General features: G+C 42.2%; 2 protein-coding genes across 4 annotated transcripts in view; both read left to right on the forward strand.

Annotated features, from left to right (window-relative positions):
- The window catches only part of MTCL2 (microtubule crosslinking factor 2), a 73,001-nt gene extending 72,046 nt beyond the window's left edge, over positions 1-955 (forward strand). Inside the window, exon 16 of the transcript XR_014236020.1 lies at positions 838-955. The gene's annotated coding sequence lies outside the window, so the exon portion shown is untranslated. The remainder of the gene's footprint in view (positions 1-837) is intronic.
- A 957-nt stretch (positions 956-1,912) lies between these two features.
- On the forward strand, positions 1,913-17,427 carry DSN1 (DSN1 component of MIS12 kinetochore complex). 3 transcript variants are annotated; one of them, XM_082362008.1, is made up of 11 exons: positions 1,913-2,197; positions 3,754-3,796; positions 4,022-4,348; positions 6,674-6,747; positions 7,397-7,469; positions 9,088-9,175; positions 12,902-12,961; positions 13,362-13,436; positions 14,974-15,121; positions 15,990-16,077; positions 16,661-17,427. In XM_082362008.1, exons 2-11 carry the CDS (start codon positions 3,769-3,771, stop codon positions 16,762-16,764), a joined length of 1,065 nt encoding a protein of 354 aa, XP_082218134.1. In that variant the 5' UTR covers positions 1,913-2,197; positions 3,754-3,768; the 3' UTR covers positions 16,765-17,427. The 3 variants fall into 3 exon arrangements, with proteins under 3 accessions (XP_082218134.1, XP_082218136.1, XP_082218135.1); XM_082362010.1 differs by lacking the exon at positions 4,022-4,348 and having other exon boundaries at positions 1,914-2,197; XM_082362009.1 differs by lacking the exon at positions 3,754-3,796 and having other exon boundaries at positions 1,915-2,197.
- Positions 17,428-17,495: the final 68 nt, after the last annotated feature.

Consider the following 17,495-nt stretch of genomic DNA (forward strand, 5'->3'; position numbering starts at 1 on the left):
GCTTCCCCCAGAGCAAGTGATATACGGGAAAGGAGGGTAGAAGTTACAATGTCTTTTATGACTAAACCTTGAAAATCATACACTGTCATTTCTGCAGTATCTTATTGGTTATACAGATTAGCCCTGTTCCTTGTGGGAGAGGATTATAAAAGGGTATGAAGACCAGGAAGTGGGGAACATTAGGGGCCATCTTGGAATCCAGCAACCACATGAAAATTACACAGATCTCTTTTTTGAGGGCCTAACAATAGCCAGGCCTGTGCTAGGCATTGAGGATAACAATATATGGGCCTGAAAAACAGGAAAGCAAATGTCAATGGCCAGGGGGAGCCCAGGGTGCTCAGGGAGCTAGGAAGAATCAGCAAAGGCTGCAGAGGGACATCTGAACTGATACCTAAGGTTGAGACGACCAGATGAAGGAGATGATGGCGTGCTGTAGGCAGGAGACGGAAAGGACATGTTCCAGGTGGAGGGAACGGCATGTGTGAAAGCCTAGTAGAAAGAAGAGCAGAACTGGGGAACTGAAAGAAGTCACTGGCGCGATGAAAGAGGCTGGGTCAGATCACGCAGGGCCTTATGAGGGAAGGAGTGTCCACATCCTGTGGACAGTAGGGAGCCACATAAGAACTGAAAGCAGGTAAAGGACATAGAGGATGTACTGGGTCTGGATACCATTAAGCAGTATACCCACTGTGCCCCAGGACGGCCAGTTCTGGCTGTGTTTTGTTCTTGGGATATTGACAAGCGAGTAGTAGTTGAAGGAGCTGGGTGAGCAGAGAAGGAACTGGGCTCTAGAAAGTGATATTCAGGGAATAAAGAGCAAATCTCTGCTTTCAGATGTCTGTTGGGAGCCAACATGCTGGAACCACATGGTGGAAATTTCAGGAAGGCAGATTTCTGCCTACCACCAGAAAACTTTTCCAAGGACCACAGCTGCTATAGAAGGATGACCACAGTCACGTTCCAGCTGCTGCTCACCAACCCTTCTTTCAGTTTCTGTGGACTGCTTGTAATTCAACACTTGGAGGTTTCAGATCCCAAAGGACTGCACATGCAAGGGGACATTCTGATGGCATCATGCTGGGTGCTGAAGCAGCAGTCTGCTATCTGGGAGCACCCAAGCCAGCAAGGGATAGTGGACCAGGCACAGGCTGGGCTCCTGGGAGCACAGAAGGGGGATCTGCTTTTCAGCCTGGCGCCTCAGAGAAGGCTCTGAGAGAGATGAATCCTCAGCTGAGGCTTAAAATCGGAGAATTTTGCCAAAAACAAAAGGCTTGAAGGGCTTCCCAAGCAGAGGGAATGGCTTGAGCAAAGGAGTAGAAGCAACGGGGGATGATGAGAGGAGAGGCAAGCAGTTTGGGGAGGGGCTGGACTGCAGTGAGGTTACAAAGGAGAGTTCTTGAACTTCGCCAAGTATAGAAGGGACCACAAGGGGAGAACATGTACTAGAGCAGGACTGGAAAAAGTGTGAGAGTCATGGTCCACATTTTCAGCGTTAAGAAGATAAAAGGAGGGGTGACCATGGCCTAGCGACGGAGCAGGCATCACTGCCCACCCGCTAATGCACTGTATTCCTTTGGCAAGCACCTCTCTGGACCTCTGTTCCCCATCTTAGAAAGGCTCTAAGCATACTGGGCGCAAAGGATACGCTGGTGTGACGGGACCCAGTTAGTGACTCCCTGGGCGTGGCGTAGCTGAAGAGGTGTAACACGGCAAAGTCTAGGGTGGGAAGAACTTGGACAAAGCGGGCGGGTCAACAAGTCTTGAACACCAGTTTGCGCATGCACCTTGAGGGAAGCCGGCGTTCTGCGCGTGCGCGTGCGCGAGCCCTGGAGGCCGCCGGCCGCCGGCCGCGCATGCGCCCTCGTCTGGCGGGAGTTTTACCGGAGGCGGGGCTGGCGCGGGTGGTGGATCGCCCAGCGGGCCCAGACCAGGAAGGAGCCTCCGCTTTGGCGCAGGGCGTGCGGGGGTCACCCGGGGCCGCGGAGAGTGGCCTGCGACCTTGTTTTTCGGGGACGGAGGCTTTGGGCTGGACGGGCGTCGCTCTGAGGTCAGGAAGTCGCAGACGTCTCCCTGGACGCGGCCCCGCTCACCCGCGCACCATCCTCTTTGGGGTCGGACACCTCGGCCCAGCCCAGACCCAACCCGTCGTCACCCCCGACAGCGGGGACTAGGGGGGCTCTGCAGCCACCTCCGGGTAAGAGGAGACCCGAGGCCGGGAGGCGCCTCTCGGTCGGGGCCTGTTTGCCGAGCCAACGGTCTAAACTCCAGAACAGTCGTTGAAGGCTGGGGGTGGGTCGCAGGCCGGGGTTGGAATTTAGCCTCTGCTCCAGGCTGGCCGCACAACAAGTTTGGGCCAGGCTTTTGCCCCTCTCAACCTCAGTTCTCCTATCTGCAACGTGGAATTGATGATGGTACTTACAGAGCTGTGGAAAGGATTAACGGGATAGTGATGCAAGTAAATTGTTTGCATACACACCCAGGTCCTGGAATGTAATAAGCGCTTAACGGGCGACAGTGATTGCTGCTATTATCCAGGCTTTCATCTGAGTGATACAGTCGTAACTGAGGCGATGTAGATCCTCGATCTCCCCCTCGTTGTTCTGTTATCTTTGCCATGTTGTCCTTTCGCATATATTCATTTCTCTTTACTAAGCACCCCGCAACGTACCGATTTCTGTTGGGGATGGGGGCGGGGGAAGCATGGACGACGTAGAGATGCCTCAGTCATGTCCCTGCCCTTTTCCAATCCGTTAGTTGTCTGTAACAGGCTCTAGAAATACAGTCTGGCCGGGGAGGCAGACATGTAAACAGACTTTACAGCCAGTGCTAGGGAGACCTAGGGGTGGAGCAGCCAACTCTGCCAAAGAGAAGTGGTGTGAAAGCTTCACACTTGAGCTCGATTGGGAAGGATGAATAAGCTTTACAGGCAATGTGTGCAAAGAGTCAAAAGTGGTGCGTGGAATGGGAGTGGCAGGAGAAAGCAGGAATGGGTACTAGTTAGGACTAGCTTCTGGAAGGTGTTGAGTACACTGGAGGAATCTCTGCTGCTGTCTAAAGAATGGATTGGAGGGAATTCCCCAGCGGTCCGATGGTTAGGACTCCGCGCTGTCATTGTGAGGGCCAGGGTTCAGTCCCTGGTGGGGGAACTAAGATCCCACAAACGGCGCGGCCAAAAGTAAAATAAATAAGAATGGATTGGAGAGGAGCAATGCTGCATGTAGGAAAATCCAGTGGAGAGACTGTTAGATTCTTGGGGGAGGTGGGGGAGAGTGGTAGAAATTACGAGATCTGATCTAAATCGATAACTGGAAACAGGGAAGAGTTTTAGAGACTGTTGGAAGTAGAATGGACAGGCCTTTGGATCTGTAGAATTAATCAAGGATAATGTGATTTTTTTCATGTTTTGAAGACCATGTAGATCATAATGCCATCAACTGAATTATGCACTTAGGCACTTGTTAAACACAAAATAATTGGGAAATAAGATGGGGTACATGTTAAGGTGAGTATTTCTAGTGATGAATTCTGTAGAAATTGAGAACAGGAGGTGGTGAGCTGTGCAGATGTTCTCTGGAGGAGGTGGGTGAGGTGGGGTTGGACTGGGCCTTGTCAGGCAGGTAGAATTTCATGGGGCAAAGTGGGGCAGTTCAAAGAGACTAGAAAGCACAAGGCCGATTCTGGGGTAGTAAAGCCCCAGCAAGACTGGGACTGAAATGTGGAGAACAGATCACCTCATTTTCCTGTTTTCAGGGTTCTCCACCCAGGATGACTTCTAGATCAGAGACTGTAGAAGGTGAGTACTGTAGTGAAATTCAGTACCTCTTGGGTTCAGGTTCTTGAGCTTTACCTAAATACTTTCCTGGCTCCTGGTGGATCTGAAGGCACTTATTCACGTATTTGCAGAGATGCTTCCTCAGTGTTTCCATGATCTGGGGCATACATTTCCTTTTTCCACTTTTTTGCACAGATACTTAGTTGTGATGGGTTTGATTCTGTATTTTGACTTTTTTATAACAAGTGCTAGAAGAGGAACCAGTGGCATCTAAGACTCATGATCGTCAATTGGAATCAGATCCCAACCCTGCGGAAGCGTGTGGTAATTCGTCCACCTCCCTGGAGATGACTGAAGGCGTTTCAAAGGAACAGATTCACCTTGGCTCTAGCCCTAAAAAAGGGGAAAGTTGTGATCTCAGCCACCAGGAAGGACTTCATTCCAGGTCCCTTCATTTGTCCCCCCAAGAACAGTGTGCCCGTCATCAAGACAGGAGGCAGTCCTGGCGGCGAGCAAGTATGAAAGAAACGAACCGGCGGAAGTCACTGCCTCCCTTTCATCAGGGCATCACAGGTGGGGTGCCATGTACATAAAACAATGGAGTTCCAGCTCAGATAAGAGGCAGTGAGGTATGACAGACAGATAGACTTGACTTTGCTGCTTACTAGCTATGTGACTGAGCAAATCTCTCTGAGCTTCAGTTTCCTCATCTGTAGGAGTATCCTATTATAAGTACTGATGTCAAACACCTAGTAAGTATTCAGTATCATTGCTATTTATATCATGTTATTAGCTACCCACTGTAATCTATACCATGAACAGAAAATCTGATTTATGGTTGTTCAACACTCACCTCTGCTAAGTGAATGTTCAACATTCGCCTTTGCTAGAAGTAAAGATTTCTTCCTGTGGCTTTCGGCCTCATATCCTTAAGCAGAACAGAAGGTGGATGGGTCGCTACCTGATTTTAGGCTTTATAACTGAAAATGTCGCAGAGGGAAGGACACATAAAAATATCTAGGGTAAAAACCTAGTTTTTTAGACATGCTGTATTTGAATGTGATTTTGTGTGAATTTATAATAATAGCATCTCAGTAAGCATTGATGTACAAGATTTAATATGGAAAGTAACACATTTCAGGAAGACCTTACTAGCTGTGTGATCTTGAGCAGGTCCCTTAACCTCCTTTGCCTTACGGTCCTCATCAGTAAATGGGATGAAATAATACCTATTTTACGGGGTTGTGTGAGAATTAAATGAGTTGATATATAGCACAGTACTTGGCACACGGTAAATAAATAGCTCAAGTGTTAAGCTGTAGTGATTATTTTAAAGATATCACCTCACTTCCAGATGGTCTGATGTTTAGAAGGAATTCTGGGTAAAAACAGCCATGTAGCATATCAGAAAATTGCTACCACAATTAGGCTCATGCACTTTACTCCATGGACGTGCCAAGAAACTTCAGTTTCCTAAGATTGCCCTAACCTGCATCTCTGTTCCAGAGCACGTGGGCCTAAAATTCTGTGCAATAGAAAATTACTGATGCATAATAAGATTTGTTATCTCCTGGTCACTACCAGCCACTTGCCAAGTTTCTTTGGTTATAGGCAGAAGGTATCCTGTTTTTCATGACTAAAAGCAAGAAGAAGTAATCAAGAGAAGGCACAAAAGAACTTTAAAAACACAGCCAGCTGAAGCTGGAGGGCAAAAAGACATGTATCTCTCCCAATTCTCAAAGCAAATTTCCTTTGCTGTATAATGGTTGATGTTTTTAAATGAACATAATTGAAAAAACAGTATCTATGTCTTCTAGTTGTTTGAGGATTCAGTGGCATAATTATGTAAAATGCCCGTTCAGTTCTGGCTGACTCACTGTGTGACCTTGGGCAAGTTACCTATTACCTAACCTTTGTCAAATGGAGTTGATAAGATACTTGGGGCTTCCCTGGCGGTCCAGTGGTTAAGACTCCGTGCTTCCACTGCAGCGGGCAGTGGTTCGATCCCTGGTCTTGGAAGATCCCACATGCCGGGCGGTGTGGGGAAAAAAATAAAAAAAGATTCACCCAGATAAGATACTTGCCTCAAGTTTTAATGAGGTGTGTATAGCGTTTAATAAAATGCCTTTTAGATAGCAAATGTTCAACAAATTACTGTTAATGTATCATTAGGTCATTATAGAGAGGCAGCATGGTATTAGTGGGAAAACAGGTTTGGTGATGGACTTGGGGTTGAATTCTGGCTCCACCAGTCTCTGGCTTCAAACAAGTTATATCCCCTCTGAGCTTCAATTTCCCCATCCGTAAAATGGAGCTCATAGTTTATAAGAAGATTCTTAAGACAGCGTATGTATGTATGTATGTATTTATTCATTCATTCATTCATTCATTCATTCATGGCTGCACCACACAGCATGTGGGATCTTACTTCCCCGACCAGGGATCAAACCCGCGCCCCCTTCACTGGGAGCACGGAGTCTTTAACCACTGGACTGCCAGGGAAGTCCCAAGACAGTGTATTTAAAGCACACTGCAGTGCCTGTCATAGAAATACTGAAATATTCCCACCTCCTTTCTTCAAATGGTGAATATAAAACATAAAAGGAGTTAAATTTTTTTTTTTAATCTACGTTGTTTAGCAAGACAAGATTTTAATGTAGTACACAAAAGGTTCTTATAACTTTTCAAAGTTAGGATGCACAGATGGGTAAATGTCATTCTTTGGTGATCTTGAACAAATTAGATGTGACTATATATGAATTCTCCCTTTAATTAGAGAAGGCTGCTTGGGTTTTCTTAAGTTGGACTGCATCAAGGGGGAGGGAATTTTTCAGTTTTTTTTACTTTGCTAACTGTGTAAGTATCCATCTCCTTCAATATGGTGATATTTTATGTTAGAGCTCTGCAGATCCATCAGTGTCAACATAGCAGAAAGGAAACGGCTGGGCTGTCTCCTGCTTTCCAGTTTCCAGGTGAGAGTCTCAGGATTGGGAAATGCTTTCTTTTTCTTTTTTCTTTTTTTTTTTTTTTTAAACTGTTACTATGACATCCCCAAAGAGAGATCAATACTGTGTGATTTATCGGTAAAGGGTAAAAGATATTTCTCTCTAGTGGGATTAATTTAAAAGCCAGCTTTAATCCCGGGAGCTGATCTGTCTCTGGACTAGGCTCTACCAGTCCCATCGGTGCTGCTGTCGCTGAGCACTGAACAGTCAGATTTCCCCGATCTAGTATATTTTGCTCACTGGCAGCAAACGATGGGAATTTACAGTGAGTGGAGGTCAAATCTAAGTTTAAGCGGTCATTTGAGGTCTGACTGCATTCTAAGTTGGTATTATATGGCTGACTGGTGATCACATCAGTTTAGATAAGCAAGTAATTTGTGTGAATTAAATGACCATTTTTTTTTCCTGAATCAAAAATCAAATCATATAGTCTAGGCAACAAAGAGTTTTTCCCTTACCTTTTGATTTTCTCATTTTGTTTTGTTTATATGAAAAATCTTAGGTGTAGAATTAAATCATGTTTGCTCACATTTATTAAACATCATAAAATTACATGAACTCGGGACTGGCCTGGGAAATCTTGGTTGTTGTACTGAAAATGCTTTTCTTTATTTAGTTCTCTGTTCAGAAACTTGAACCTTTCCTAAGGGGCACTGAGGGCTTCAGTCTTGAAAGTTTTAGAGCCAAAGGTAAGTTACTAAGACTAGACAAGTGAGCTTTGACCTTGGTCTGTACCTTCTATGAAGGTCAATTGAAGCCCCATTCTCAGGATCCCCATTTACAGGAACTGCTGCCTCACAAAACCAGCTCCCCTCCTTTTTTGGGGAGTCGCATTAAAAAAATAAGAATATATGTTTATGAAGTTCAGAAGGTCCAAAAGTGAAAAAAGTGAGCCTTTCTTCCACTGTGACCCCAATTACAGTTCTTTCCTCCCAGAGGAAACCGCAGTCACCAGCTTCTTGTGTATCCTTGCAGAGAGATTTATTGCATTTCTAAACATTTCTCCATTGAAATCAAATGAGTAAACCAGTCTACACTGTTCTTTACCTTGTGTTTTTTTTTAACTTAATTTATCTTGCAGATAGTTCTATATCACACTTACAGAGCTGTCTTGACATTTTAGTAGCTACATGATACACCATTTTATAAATGTACCATATTTGATTTAACCAGTTTTTTACTGATGGACTTTTAGAGTTGTTTTCAGTCTTCTACTGTTGCAATGAATGGATAATGAATACCTTTTTATACAAGCCTGTTGGCACATGTTCAAGTAAAAGTAAGATAAATTTCTAGATTGGAAATTAACTAGTGTAATTATACTGTAACTAAAAGTTTAGATTTTTTACTATTGGTGATAAAAGATATTTTTTTGTACTTCTAATCTGTGTTTCTTTTTCTTTTGAAGAGGATAATAATTTTTTCATATTTTTAGAGGAGAGCCATTTGTGCTTTATTTTCTGTGTATTGTCTGTCCATATCCTTTGTTCATTTATAAAAATTGGGATATTGGCTCTTTTATATTGATTTTGTAGGAACTCTTTATATATTAAGGAAATTAGCTGTTTGTCTGTGATGTAAGTTACAAATATTCTTTCCCAGGAATCAGTTTTCAGCTTTCCAGAAAGTAGCTATTCTCCTTACAGTGTCATTACACAATCATCCAGGTCAGAAATACTCAGTGTTACCCACTTAAAAGACCTAGAAAATACATGAACTCGGACTTAACTTAAATAGTCAGTTAAAGCTATTTATCTCAGAACTGCACTATCACCATAATTAGAGTAGATATGCCCAGGTTATTTTGATAGCTGTTTAACATATCTTTTCCCCTCTGCATTCCTCACCTGAATTTAATTGTGAACTCTTCCATATTTAAGCAGAGACCTGTTTTTATCTTATGCCCATAATTCTTTATTTGCCTCCAACATTTCTCATTACACTCTTGCCCATTGCCTGACTTCTGTAATATGTTCTTCCACCCAGTGCTAGCAGATCAAATCTCTTGAAAAGAATGAAATGTCCGTGCAGATACATCTTTTTAACCGCTTTTTCACCAGTCAAGTGTAAAAAACACTATTATAAATGTTATAAAGAGGAGTTGTCTTTCATTTTATCTATACCTATCCAAAGAAAAAAGATAAAATCTTCCTGCATATTTATACCACTTTTTTAAATGGGTGCGAATGTAACAGGGGACCCTAGAGCTGGGACCACATTAAGTATGTTATATCTTTGTCAGCAGCTCACGGTGAAAATTTATATTCTCTTTATTTTATAACATATAATTTTATCTATTCTGTCTAGCATCTTCTCTTTCTGAAGAATTGAAACATTTTGCAGACAGACTGGAAAGTGATGGAACTCTACAAAAATGTTTTGAAGATTCAGAAGGGTAAGAGCAATTCCCCTTCTGTCCAAAATTATAATTGAATTAGGACTTTTTATTTATTTATTAAAAAAATTGTTTTTTTAATATTTATTTATTTGGCCGCACTGGGTCTTAGTTGCGGCACGCGGGATCTTTGTTGCCGTGTGTGGATCTTCGTTGCGGCATGTGGGATCTAGTTCCCTGGCCAAGGATCGAACCCGGGCCCCCTTCATTGAGGTTGCAGAGTCTTAGCCACTGGACCACCAGGGAAGTCCCTAAAAAAATTTTTAATTAAAGTATAGTTGATTTACAATGTTGTATTAGTTTCTGATGTACAGCAAGGTGATACAGTTACATATACATATATTCTTTTCCATTATGGTTTATTACAGGATATTGAATATAGTTCCCTGTGCTATACAGTAGGACCTTGTTGTTTATCTATTTTATATACACTAGTTTGTATCTGCTAATCCCAAACTCCTAATTTATCTCTCCCCACCCCCTTTCCCCTTTGGTAACCATAAGTTTGTTTTCTTTTTTCTTTTTTTTTTTTAAAGATTTTTACATTTATTATTTATTATTATTTTTTTTTATTTTTGGCTGTGTTGGGTCTTAGTTGCAGCACGCAGGATCTTCATTGAGGCACGCGGGATCTTTCATTGAGGCACGCGGGTTTCTCTCTAGCTGTGCAGGTTTTCTCTTCTCTAGTTGTCGTGCACAGGCTCCGGGGCGCACAGGCTCAGTAGTTATGGTGCGTGGGCTTAATTGCTCTGCGGCATGTGGAATCTTAGCTCCCTAACAGGGATCAAACCCGCGTCCCCTGCATTGTAAGGCGGATTCTTTACCAATGGACCACCAGGGGAGTCCCCCATAAGTTTGTTTTCTATGTCTGTGAGTCTGTTTCTGTTTTGTAAATAAGTCATTTGTGTTGTATTTTAGATTCCGTATATAAGTGATATCATATGGAATTTGTCTTTCTTTGTCTGACTTACTTAGTATGATAATCTCTAGGTCCATCCATGTTGCTGCAAATAGCATTATTTCATTATTTTTTATGGCTGAGTAAATACTCCATTGTGTGTGTGTGTGTGTGTGTGTGTGTGTTTGTATACACATACGCCACATGTTTATTCATCTGTCGATGGACACTTAGGTTGGTTCCATGTCTTGGCTATTGTATAGTGCTGCTATGAACATTGGGATGCATGTATCTTTTTGAATTAGAGTTTTCATCTTTTCTGGATATATGCCCAGGAGTGGGGTTGCTGGATCATATGGTAATTCTATTTTTAGTTTTCTAAGGAACCTCCATACTGTTCTCCATAGTAGCTGCACCAACTTACATTCCCACCAACAGTGTTAGGAGGGTTCCCCTTCTTCCACACCCTCTCCAGCATTTATTATTTGTAGACTTTTTTTTTCTCACCACGCGGCTTGTGAGATCTCAGTTCCCCAACCAGGGATTGAACCCAGGCCACAGCAGTGAAATCCTAACCACTAGGAGACCAGGGAACTCCCTGTAGACTTTTTAATGATGGCCATTCTGATGGTATGAGGTGATACCTCATTGTAGTTTTGATTTGCATTTCTCTAATAATTAGCGATGTTGAGCATCTTTTCATGTGCCTGATGGCCATCTGTATGTCTTCTTTGGAGAAATAAAACTTTTTATTTTAATTAGACAGTTGTTAGACATGCACTCAACAAACGTTTATCCAGCATCCCCTATGTACCAGGCTCTTCTAGAAGTTGGAGATAAATAGTGGTAAATAATCAAACAAGATCTCTCTTCTTATACATTGTAATAGGAGAGACGGTCAAACAAATACATAGAAAATAATGATTTCAGATAGTGATAATCTAAGAAGTCAGTAAATATGAGAGTGACTTGAGGGGTGGGCAACTTTAGCTAGAGTGTTCAGAGAAGTCCTCTGGTGATTTGACCTTTGCACTGAGACCTATAAGACCTGGATGGTGAGAAGGAACCAGCCATGGAAAGTTGAGAGGAAAAGTGCTCTTCGGGTCTTCGCTAGCCATGCAAGTTGGAGATAAATTTATGTTCTTTAGCTGTTGGCAAGCAAGAATATTAGGAGAAATTTTGCAGTCGCACCCCCAAACTGGTCGTTCCTCTTCAGGGGCAGCACCCAACCCTCTACCCACTGCCTGTAACAAATCATGTAACTTGGGCTTACACTTTTGACTTCACAAAGGTCTACCTTTCTGTGGAGCCTTAGAATTAACATTACTATTCAGGAAATGAAAAATATTTTAGTTCAACGTAGCTTCTCTTTTTTTTTTTTTTTTTAGCTTCTCTTTTAATACAGTATATATATATATTTTTTCCATCAGTGCTCCTTTATTGTTCTTCACTGTACATATCTTACCATGAGAGAATTACATTTATCAGGCAGCACTGAAGCTATTTATTCCCTTCTTATTCCATTAATTAAACTATAATACAATCACTTGGGTTACCCATAACCAATCTTTGGAAGATTAATATAGGATGCTATTCTTTTGCTCATATTTGGCCTCTGCAGGGTAATGAAACAGCAATAAGGTTTATGTTCCCATAACTTAATGCAGTATATTTAAGCCACAGGCTGCTGCATCTCAGCCAGAGGTGATAGAGGCTGTTTTTCACAGGCCTTGGTAGAAAAACACGAACAGTGACACACTGATTTGCTTTTGCCAGGTAGAGTACCAAGTACATCTGCAAAATTTTGGCATTTTCAATGCCTCCTGCTTTTCCTTTAGGATTAATCGCCCTACAGAGCCGAGGCATTGGTTTAAGTAAAATATATCCAACCAGTAGCTTCAGTTTAAGTGGGAATACAAGATGGTTATATGGAAAAGTATTGTTGGTTCTTAAAAGATGTTAAGGTTTTGATTAGTGGGAAGGGAAGAGGCTAAAAAACGGCGTGAACAAAACTTTGGAGATTGAAACCCTCAGATGTTTGATGCTGAATGGCATTATATGAGACAATAGATAAAGGGTACTTGGAATCAAAGTTAATGAGCTGGACAGAGCCAGAACCTTAAGTGCCAGGTTAAGGAGTTATGGCTTTTCTTCTGAATGCAGTAGAGGGTCACAGAATTTTTAAGCAAGGAAAAAAATTAAAGGAACATTTTAAGAAAGGTTAATCTGGCTGTGTGTGAATTAGAATTGGTGAGAGAAATAAATGATGAAGAGACCACTGAGAAAGCTGTTACCTGGTGCAAAAGTGAAATAGAGCCCAAGAATAAATATTTGTTGAAAGATAAATTCTGGGACTTCTCTAGTGGCGCAGTGGTTAAGAATCCGCCTGCCAATGCAGGGGACACAGGTTCGAGCCCTGGTCCAGGAAGATCCCACATGGGCACAGAGCAGCTAAGCCCATGCACCACAACTACTGAGCCTCTGCTCTAGAGCCCGCGAGCCACAACTACTGAGCCCGTGTGCCGAGAGCCCGTGCTGTGCAGCAAGAGAAGCCACCGCAATGAGAAGCCCGCACACCACAACGAAGCCCCTGCTCAGTGCTACTAGAGAAAGCCTACATACAGCAAGGAAGACCCAACGCAGCCAAAAAAAATAAATTAAAGAAAACTTTTTTAATAAATAAATAAATTTAAATCTTCAGAAACGTTTAAAAAAAAAAAAAAGATAAATTCTGAACATGTTTTATTGCCATTAAAATTATGTAAGGTGTCCATAGCAAGTGCTCTTGGAAGGTTTGTGTTAATCTCATCATCCTGTCTGTATTCTAGAAGAGCACCAGATTTGTCTCTGGAAACATCAGTGGCTGAGATGAAGGAATATATAACCAAGTAAGTGAAAATGAGTGAACCTTTGTTGGAAAATCTAAATTCATCTGGGAAAAATAACTAAACCTGGGAAAAAGGAATAGTAAACATCCTGTTCAGTGTGTCAATACTAGTATATCCACACTGGAAGTTAGACAGCTGCACACTGGGATTTTATGGGCTGTACTGATGGCCAGTTTCATAGAATGGAGTCTAGAGACTAAAGATGTGGATTTGATATTAAGAACTCATGTTTGATTTGATTAAATTAATAGCCTCTGAATTGGTCATGCTTTCTCATCCTTTTATGACCTTTTTATTCATATCTTAGAACCAGAGTAGACACCTAATACACTTATTGTTGCCCTGAGTGATTCAGAGTGAGATGATAAAAAATTAACTGAATTTTTTTCTGTTCCTATAGGTTTTCTTTAGAACGTCAGAGTTGGGATCAGCTCTTGCTGCACTACCAGGAGGAGGCTGAAGAGATCATACCCAGGTTAGATCTGTGACAGGAAATAGGAAGCTTTTACCTTGTGGAATTTGATTTGAATTGATTTCAGTTCTGTTAGCACAAATTGAACGATGAATCCATTCTTAGAGGCCAGTCAACTCATCAAATCCCTGTAACGTGTATATTAGCACTTTGTAAATGGAGAGTGAGGGGGAAGGGAAGGAAGAGTTGTCACTATTTTCAGTCAAAGAACAGAATTGCCTCTGTTCTGTGTCCTTGGCTGCCATTCCACATCCTGGGGGAGACAGGCACATTTCTGCCCTGTACCTGGCAACCTGGGGCTGGGCCAAGAACAGTATCAAGGGACTTCAGTGAGCACATGGCCTTTGAGCTGCAGGTATGGGAGAGAACCCTGGCCAGGGCCTTCACGGAGATACAGACATGAAATGGGTAATGGAAGATGATGTGTAGGAGAGAGAGGATCTTTGTCTGGGTCTTGAAGGCATAAGAAAATGGGTAAGTGCTAGATTTTGATTCCATTTTACCATCCAAACCAGTGATTTTAAGCTTTTTTTCCCAAACAGAATCTTAGCTAGAAATGTAACTATAAAACATTAGCCAAAATAGTAATTGCAAAAGTGGCCTCTTAGTAGAGAGGTGCTTTGAGGAACACAGTTTGAAAAACTCCCCCAGTCTAAGCATTGATGGTTATTAGTTATTTTCTTCACCCTTTAAATGTTCTATTTATGAAGATAGATAATGTATAAGATGGCAGTTTCAGAATAAAAACTTTTGATGGGGCATAGCTTAATAGTTAAGAGGAATGCTTCTGGAAGCAGACTGTCTCTATTCAAATCCTAACTACTCCTTACTTCTGTGACCTTAGGCAATCTGAAGTGCCTCATTTGAAAATGGGGATAATATTAGTTCATACCTCGTTGGGTTATTATGAGGGTTAAATAAGTTTAAATGGAAAGTGCTTAGCTGTGTATGGCACCCAGTAAGCACTCAGTAAATTGTAGTAGCTGTTACTAAAGAGTCATCATCAGTTTTCATGAACTGTCCATTATATTCAGTTTGTGGTTGTTGTTGGGGTTTTTTGGCCACACGCCGTGCAGCTTGCGAGATCTTAGTTCCCCAACCAGGGATCAAACCCACACCCTCGGCCATGAAAGCACGGAGTCCTAACCACTGGACCTCGAGGGAATTCCCTATATTCAGTTATTTTAGATAATTGAAGTGGGCCAGCATCTCTTTGGTAAAAGATTATAGACGTTGACTTCAGGATAGCAGGCTTTGGCTTTATCCCAAGTGTAGTCCTTTTTGTAAATGGACCTTACTGTTAGGTGGAGTCAGCTAACCTTCTAGCATTTCCTGGAGTCCAGGGGTATAAAAATATTAATATTGGATAATGATCTCAGAATCTCCTGTTAGTTAGAGAGCCTGTACTTTCAGTGGGGTGGAAGAATATTGATTCAGGTTAATAAAGCCTTCTAGGAGGTTTTTTCCCTAGGTAATCTTTACTGTTTTCCCCAGAAAATGATTATAAAATTATTTGAAAGCTCTTTTGTTTTGTGTTTAGAGGATCAACTGAAACCAAAAATACTGAAGTTGAAGTGGAACCTACAGCATATCTTGGGTCTTCCCAGAGTGAAGTCCTTAATACAAAGCCTGACTACCAGAAAATATTACAGAACCAGAATAAAGTCTTTGATTGTATGGAGTTGGTGGTAAGTTGGGTCATGTTTCTTTTGTTGAGTTATCCAGCTTTGCTACCTTGTCATCCTTGGAAATTAAAAGACGTGGAGAATATGCGTAATTAGATGAGATAAGAGATATTCAACTCTACCTTGGGGAAACATGGAGAGACAATGGAAGAAAAGAAACGAATAAATGGTGATAAGTGCTAATAAATCAGGTGGAGGGAGGGCTGTAGGTTGCTATATAGAGGGGTTGAAGGTCCTGCTAAGGTTCTACTTTAGTAAGACTTGAAAGAAATGAGGAATGATCCATGAGGACATTTTGGAGAATAGTAGTGTATCAACCCAAGTATTAACAGGAAGCACATGGCATTTGATATAGGATAATTCAAGGAGAGTCTGTTTACAGAGGGGCTAAGTACAAAAGTGTGGGTTTCAGGAAACCAAAAGTAATCTGGGGCTTAGAGGCAGCTGAGCTATTTACCTGTCGGCTGGAGGAAGGAACAGTTACTGTGGCACCTGGCAGGGAGTCATATAGTGGGATGCTTTGAGAGAGCCATGACGTTCAGTTGAGAGACACAGCTAACTCAAGATGACCCTTCTGGAAGCAGGCCTGGGTAAAATACCCTGGCCTCATTCAGCTCCCTCGCACTTGGCTCCTTCTTGGCCAAGCCCACCCAGAAACCAGAGGACATGGGATCTTGTTGGAGGTTGTGCAGGTCAGCCCGCTGGGGCATAGAGCAGTGTGGAGAAGAGTGGAGTGGGGATGTCTGGCATAAGCATTCCAGGTTGAAAGAACAGCAAAAGCAAAGCTCCTGAGCAGGAGCTCTCCTGACATGTTTGAGGAGCCTCAAAGATGCCTGGACCCTTACAGTTGACAGCTGTCTTTTGTCTGCAGATGGACGAACTGCAGGGATCCATGAAGCAGCTGCACGCCTTTATGGAGGAAAGTACCCAGTGCCTCCAGAAGGTGTCAGTACAGCTCGGTAAGCCTGTCTTAAGGGGACCAGAGCTTGTACTGTTTTATGTCTCATAGCCCTTCGGATACACACTACCCTTCAAAACATATGGTCTCAGAGGGTAAGGCCTATATCTGGTGGGGTTTCTTTTCCCCTCACAATAACTATTACGTTGTGGGTACTCAAAGTTGATGGGAAATTTGTAGATGTAAATTCCACAGAAGCACAGTAGACTGAGAATTAAATCTCCACAAACTGTGTTGTTTGGGTAAATCCAAGACTTAAGAAATACCCATTGCCTTTTTTCCCCTTTTCATTCTTCAAGAATCCACTAAGTGACACTGACATTACTTATCCATCACTTTTCCTGACCACCTCCAGCCCTAAATTATGTGCTATACATACCTTCATTTCATTATTCATTGGATGGTATTGTGGTTGTAGTTGCAGCTGGCTTTCCTGCCAGACTGCCATCTCGTAGAGGGCACATGCTCTAATTTGTTGTTGGAATGCCCTTCTGTGTGTCTGGCACAGTGTCCACACAGTAAGTTTTCAATAAATGGTATTTGAATTCAATTGAAATTTATTTTTTGGCTCCTTTTCTCTGCAGGGAAGAGAAGCACGCAACAATTAGATCCTTCACCAGCTCGAAAACTGCTCAAGCTTCAGCTACGGAAGCAGCCTAGCACACGTTGCTCTAAATCTTGTCAGTGACCTTATGCAGCTTTTCTGCCACAGGATGCTCCAGAGGAGAGAAACAGGAAGAGTGCCCCAGTGCACGGCAACTGCACAGCGGGCTAAGCTGTGACATCTGCCCTGTTGCCTTTGAAGATAACTGGCTGACTATAAAGCACTTCGATTTTTTTCTTAAAATGATGGAATTTATGCATCTGAAAGAATGTCATATAGAAACTTTTTCCAAGAATGTGCAAAGTGCTTGAGACTTCTGCTTTGGAATGACCTTCAGAACTAGTGGCCCATTCTTTTAAATATCCTTTGTGATGAGAAACCTTCCTCTTGTGAAGATGTTTTTCAGGCTTTGAAACAACGCAAAGTCACTCAGGGCCAAATCCGATAAACATTTTAGGGGTTGTCCTGGTTGTAAAGGGAATGAGATTGATTTCTAGTGTGGCTTTGAAGGTGATTTTAGGATCGTGTTTTAGCATCGTGTGGATACATAAATCACATCACAATATGTCCAAATTGAAGGAAGTACCACTCATTCTCTATATCCTGTTGTCTATAGTGTGCTTTAGCTTTTAATATTGAGTGGACATCCTAAATCCTGGATTCATGGCAAGAAGGGGTTAAGTACCTCTTTTCATTGTTCTCCATATTTGTTAATAATACGCATTATAAGATTGCACATACTTAAAAGCTTTCCCTTGTCTTTGTGTATATTTTGAGTGTATAAAAAAATGAAAAGGCAGGGAAGGCTTAGCAGA

This window comes from Balaenoptera borealis, assembly GCF_965194805.1.
Source record: "Balaenoptera borealis genome assembly, chromosome: 16".
Classification (NCBI taxonomy): Eukaryota; Metazoa; Chordata; class Mammalia; order Artiodactyla; family Balaenopteridae; genus Balaenoptera; species Balaenoptera borealis.

Excerpts from the sequence above, each read along its gene's own strand:
- DSN1 (XM_082362008.1), top strand. The coding sequence starts at position 3,769 with ATGACTTCTAGATCAGAGACTGTAGAAG. Across the intron at positions 3,797-4,021 it reads TAGATCAGAGACTGTAGAAG|TGCTAGAAGAGGAACCAGTG; the intron begins GTGAGTACTGTA and ends TTTTATAACAAG. Across the intron at positions 16,078-16,660 it reads GAAGGTGTCAGTACAGCTCG|GGAAGAGAAGCACGCAACAA; the intron begins GTAAGCCTGTCT and ends TTTTCTCTGCAG.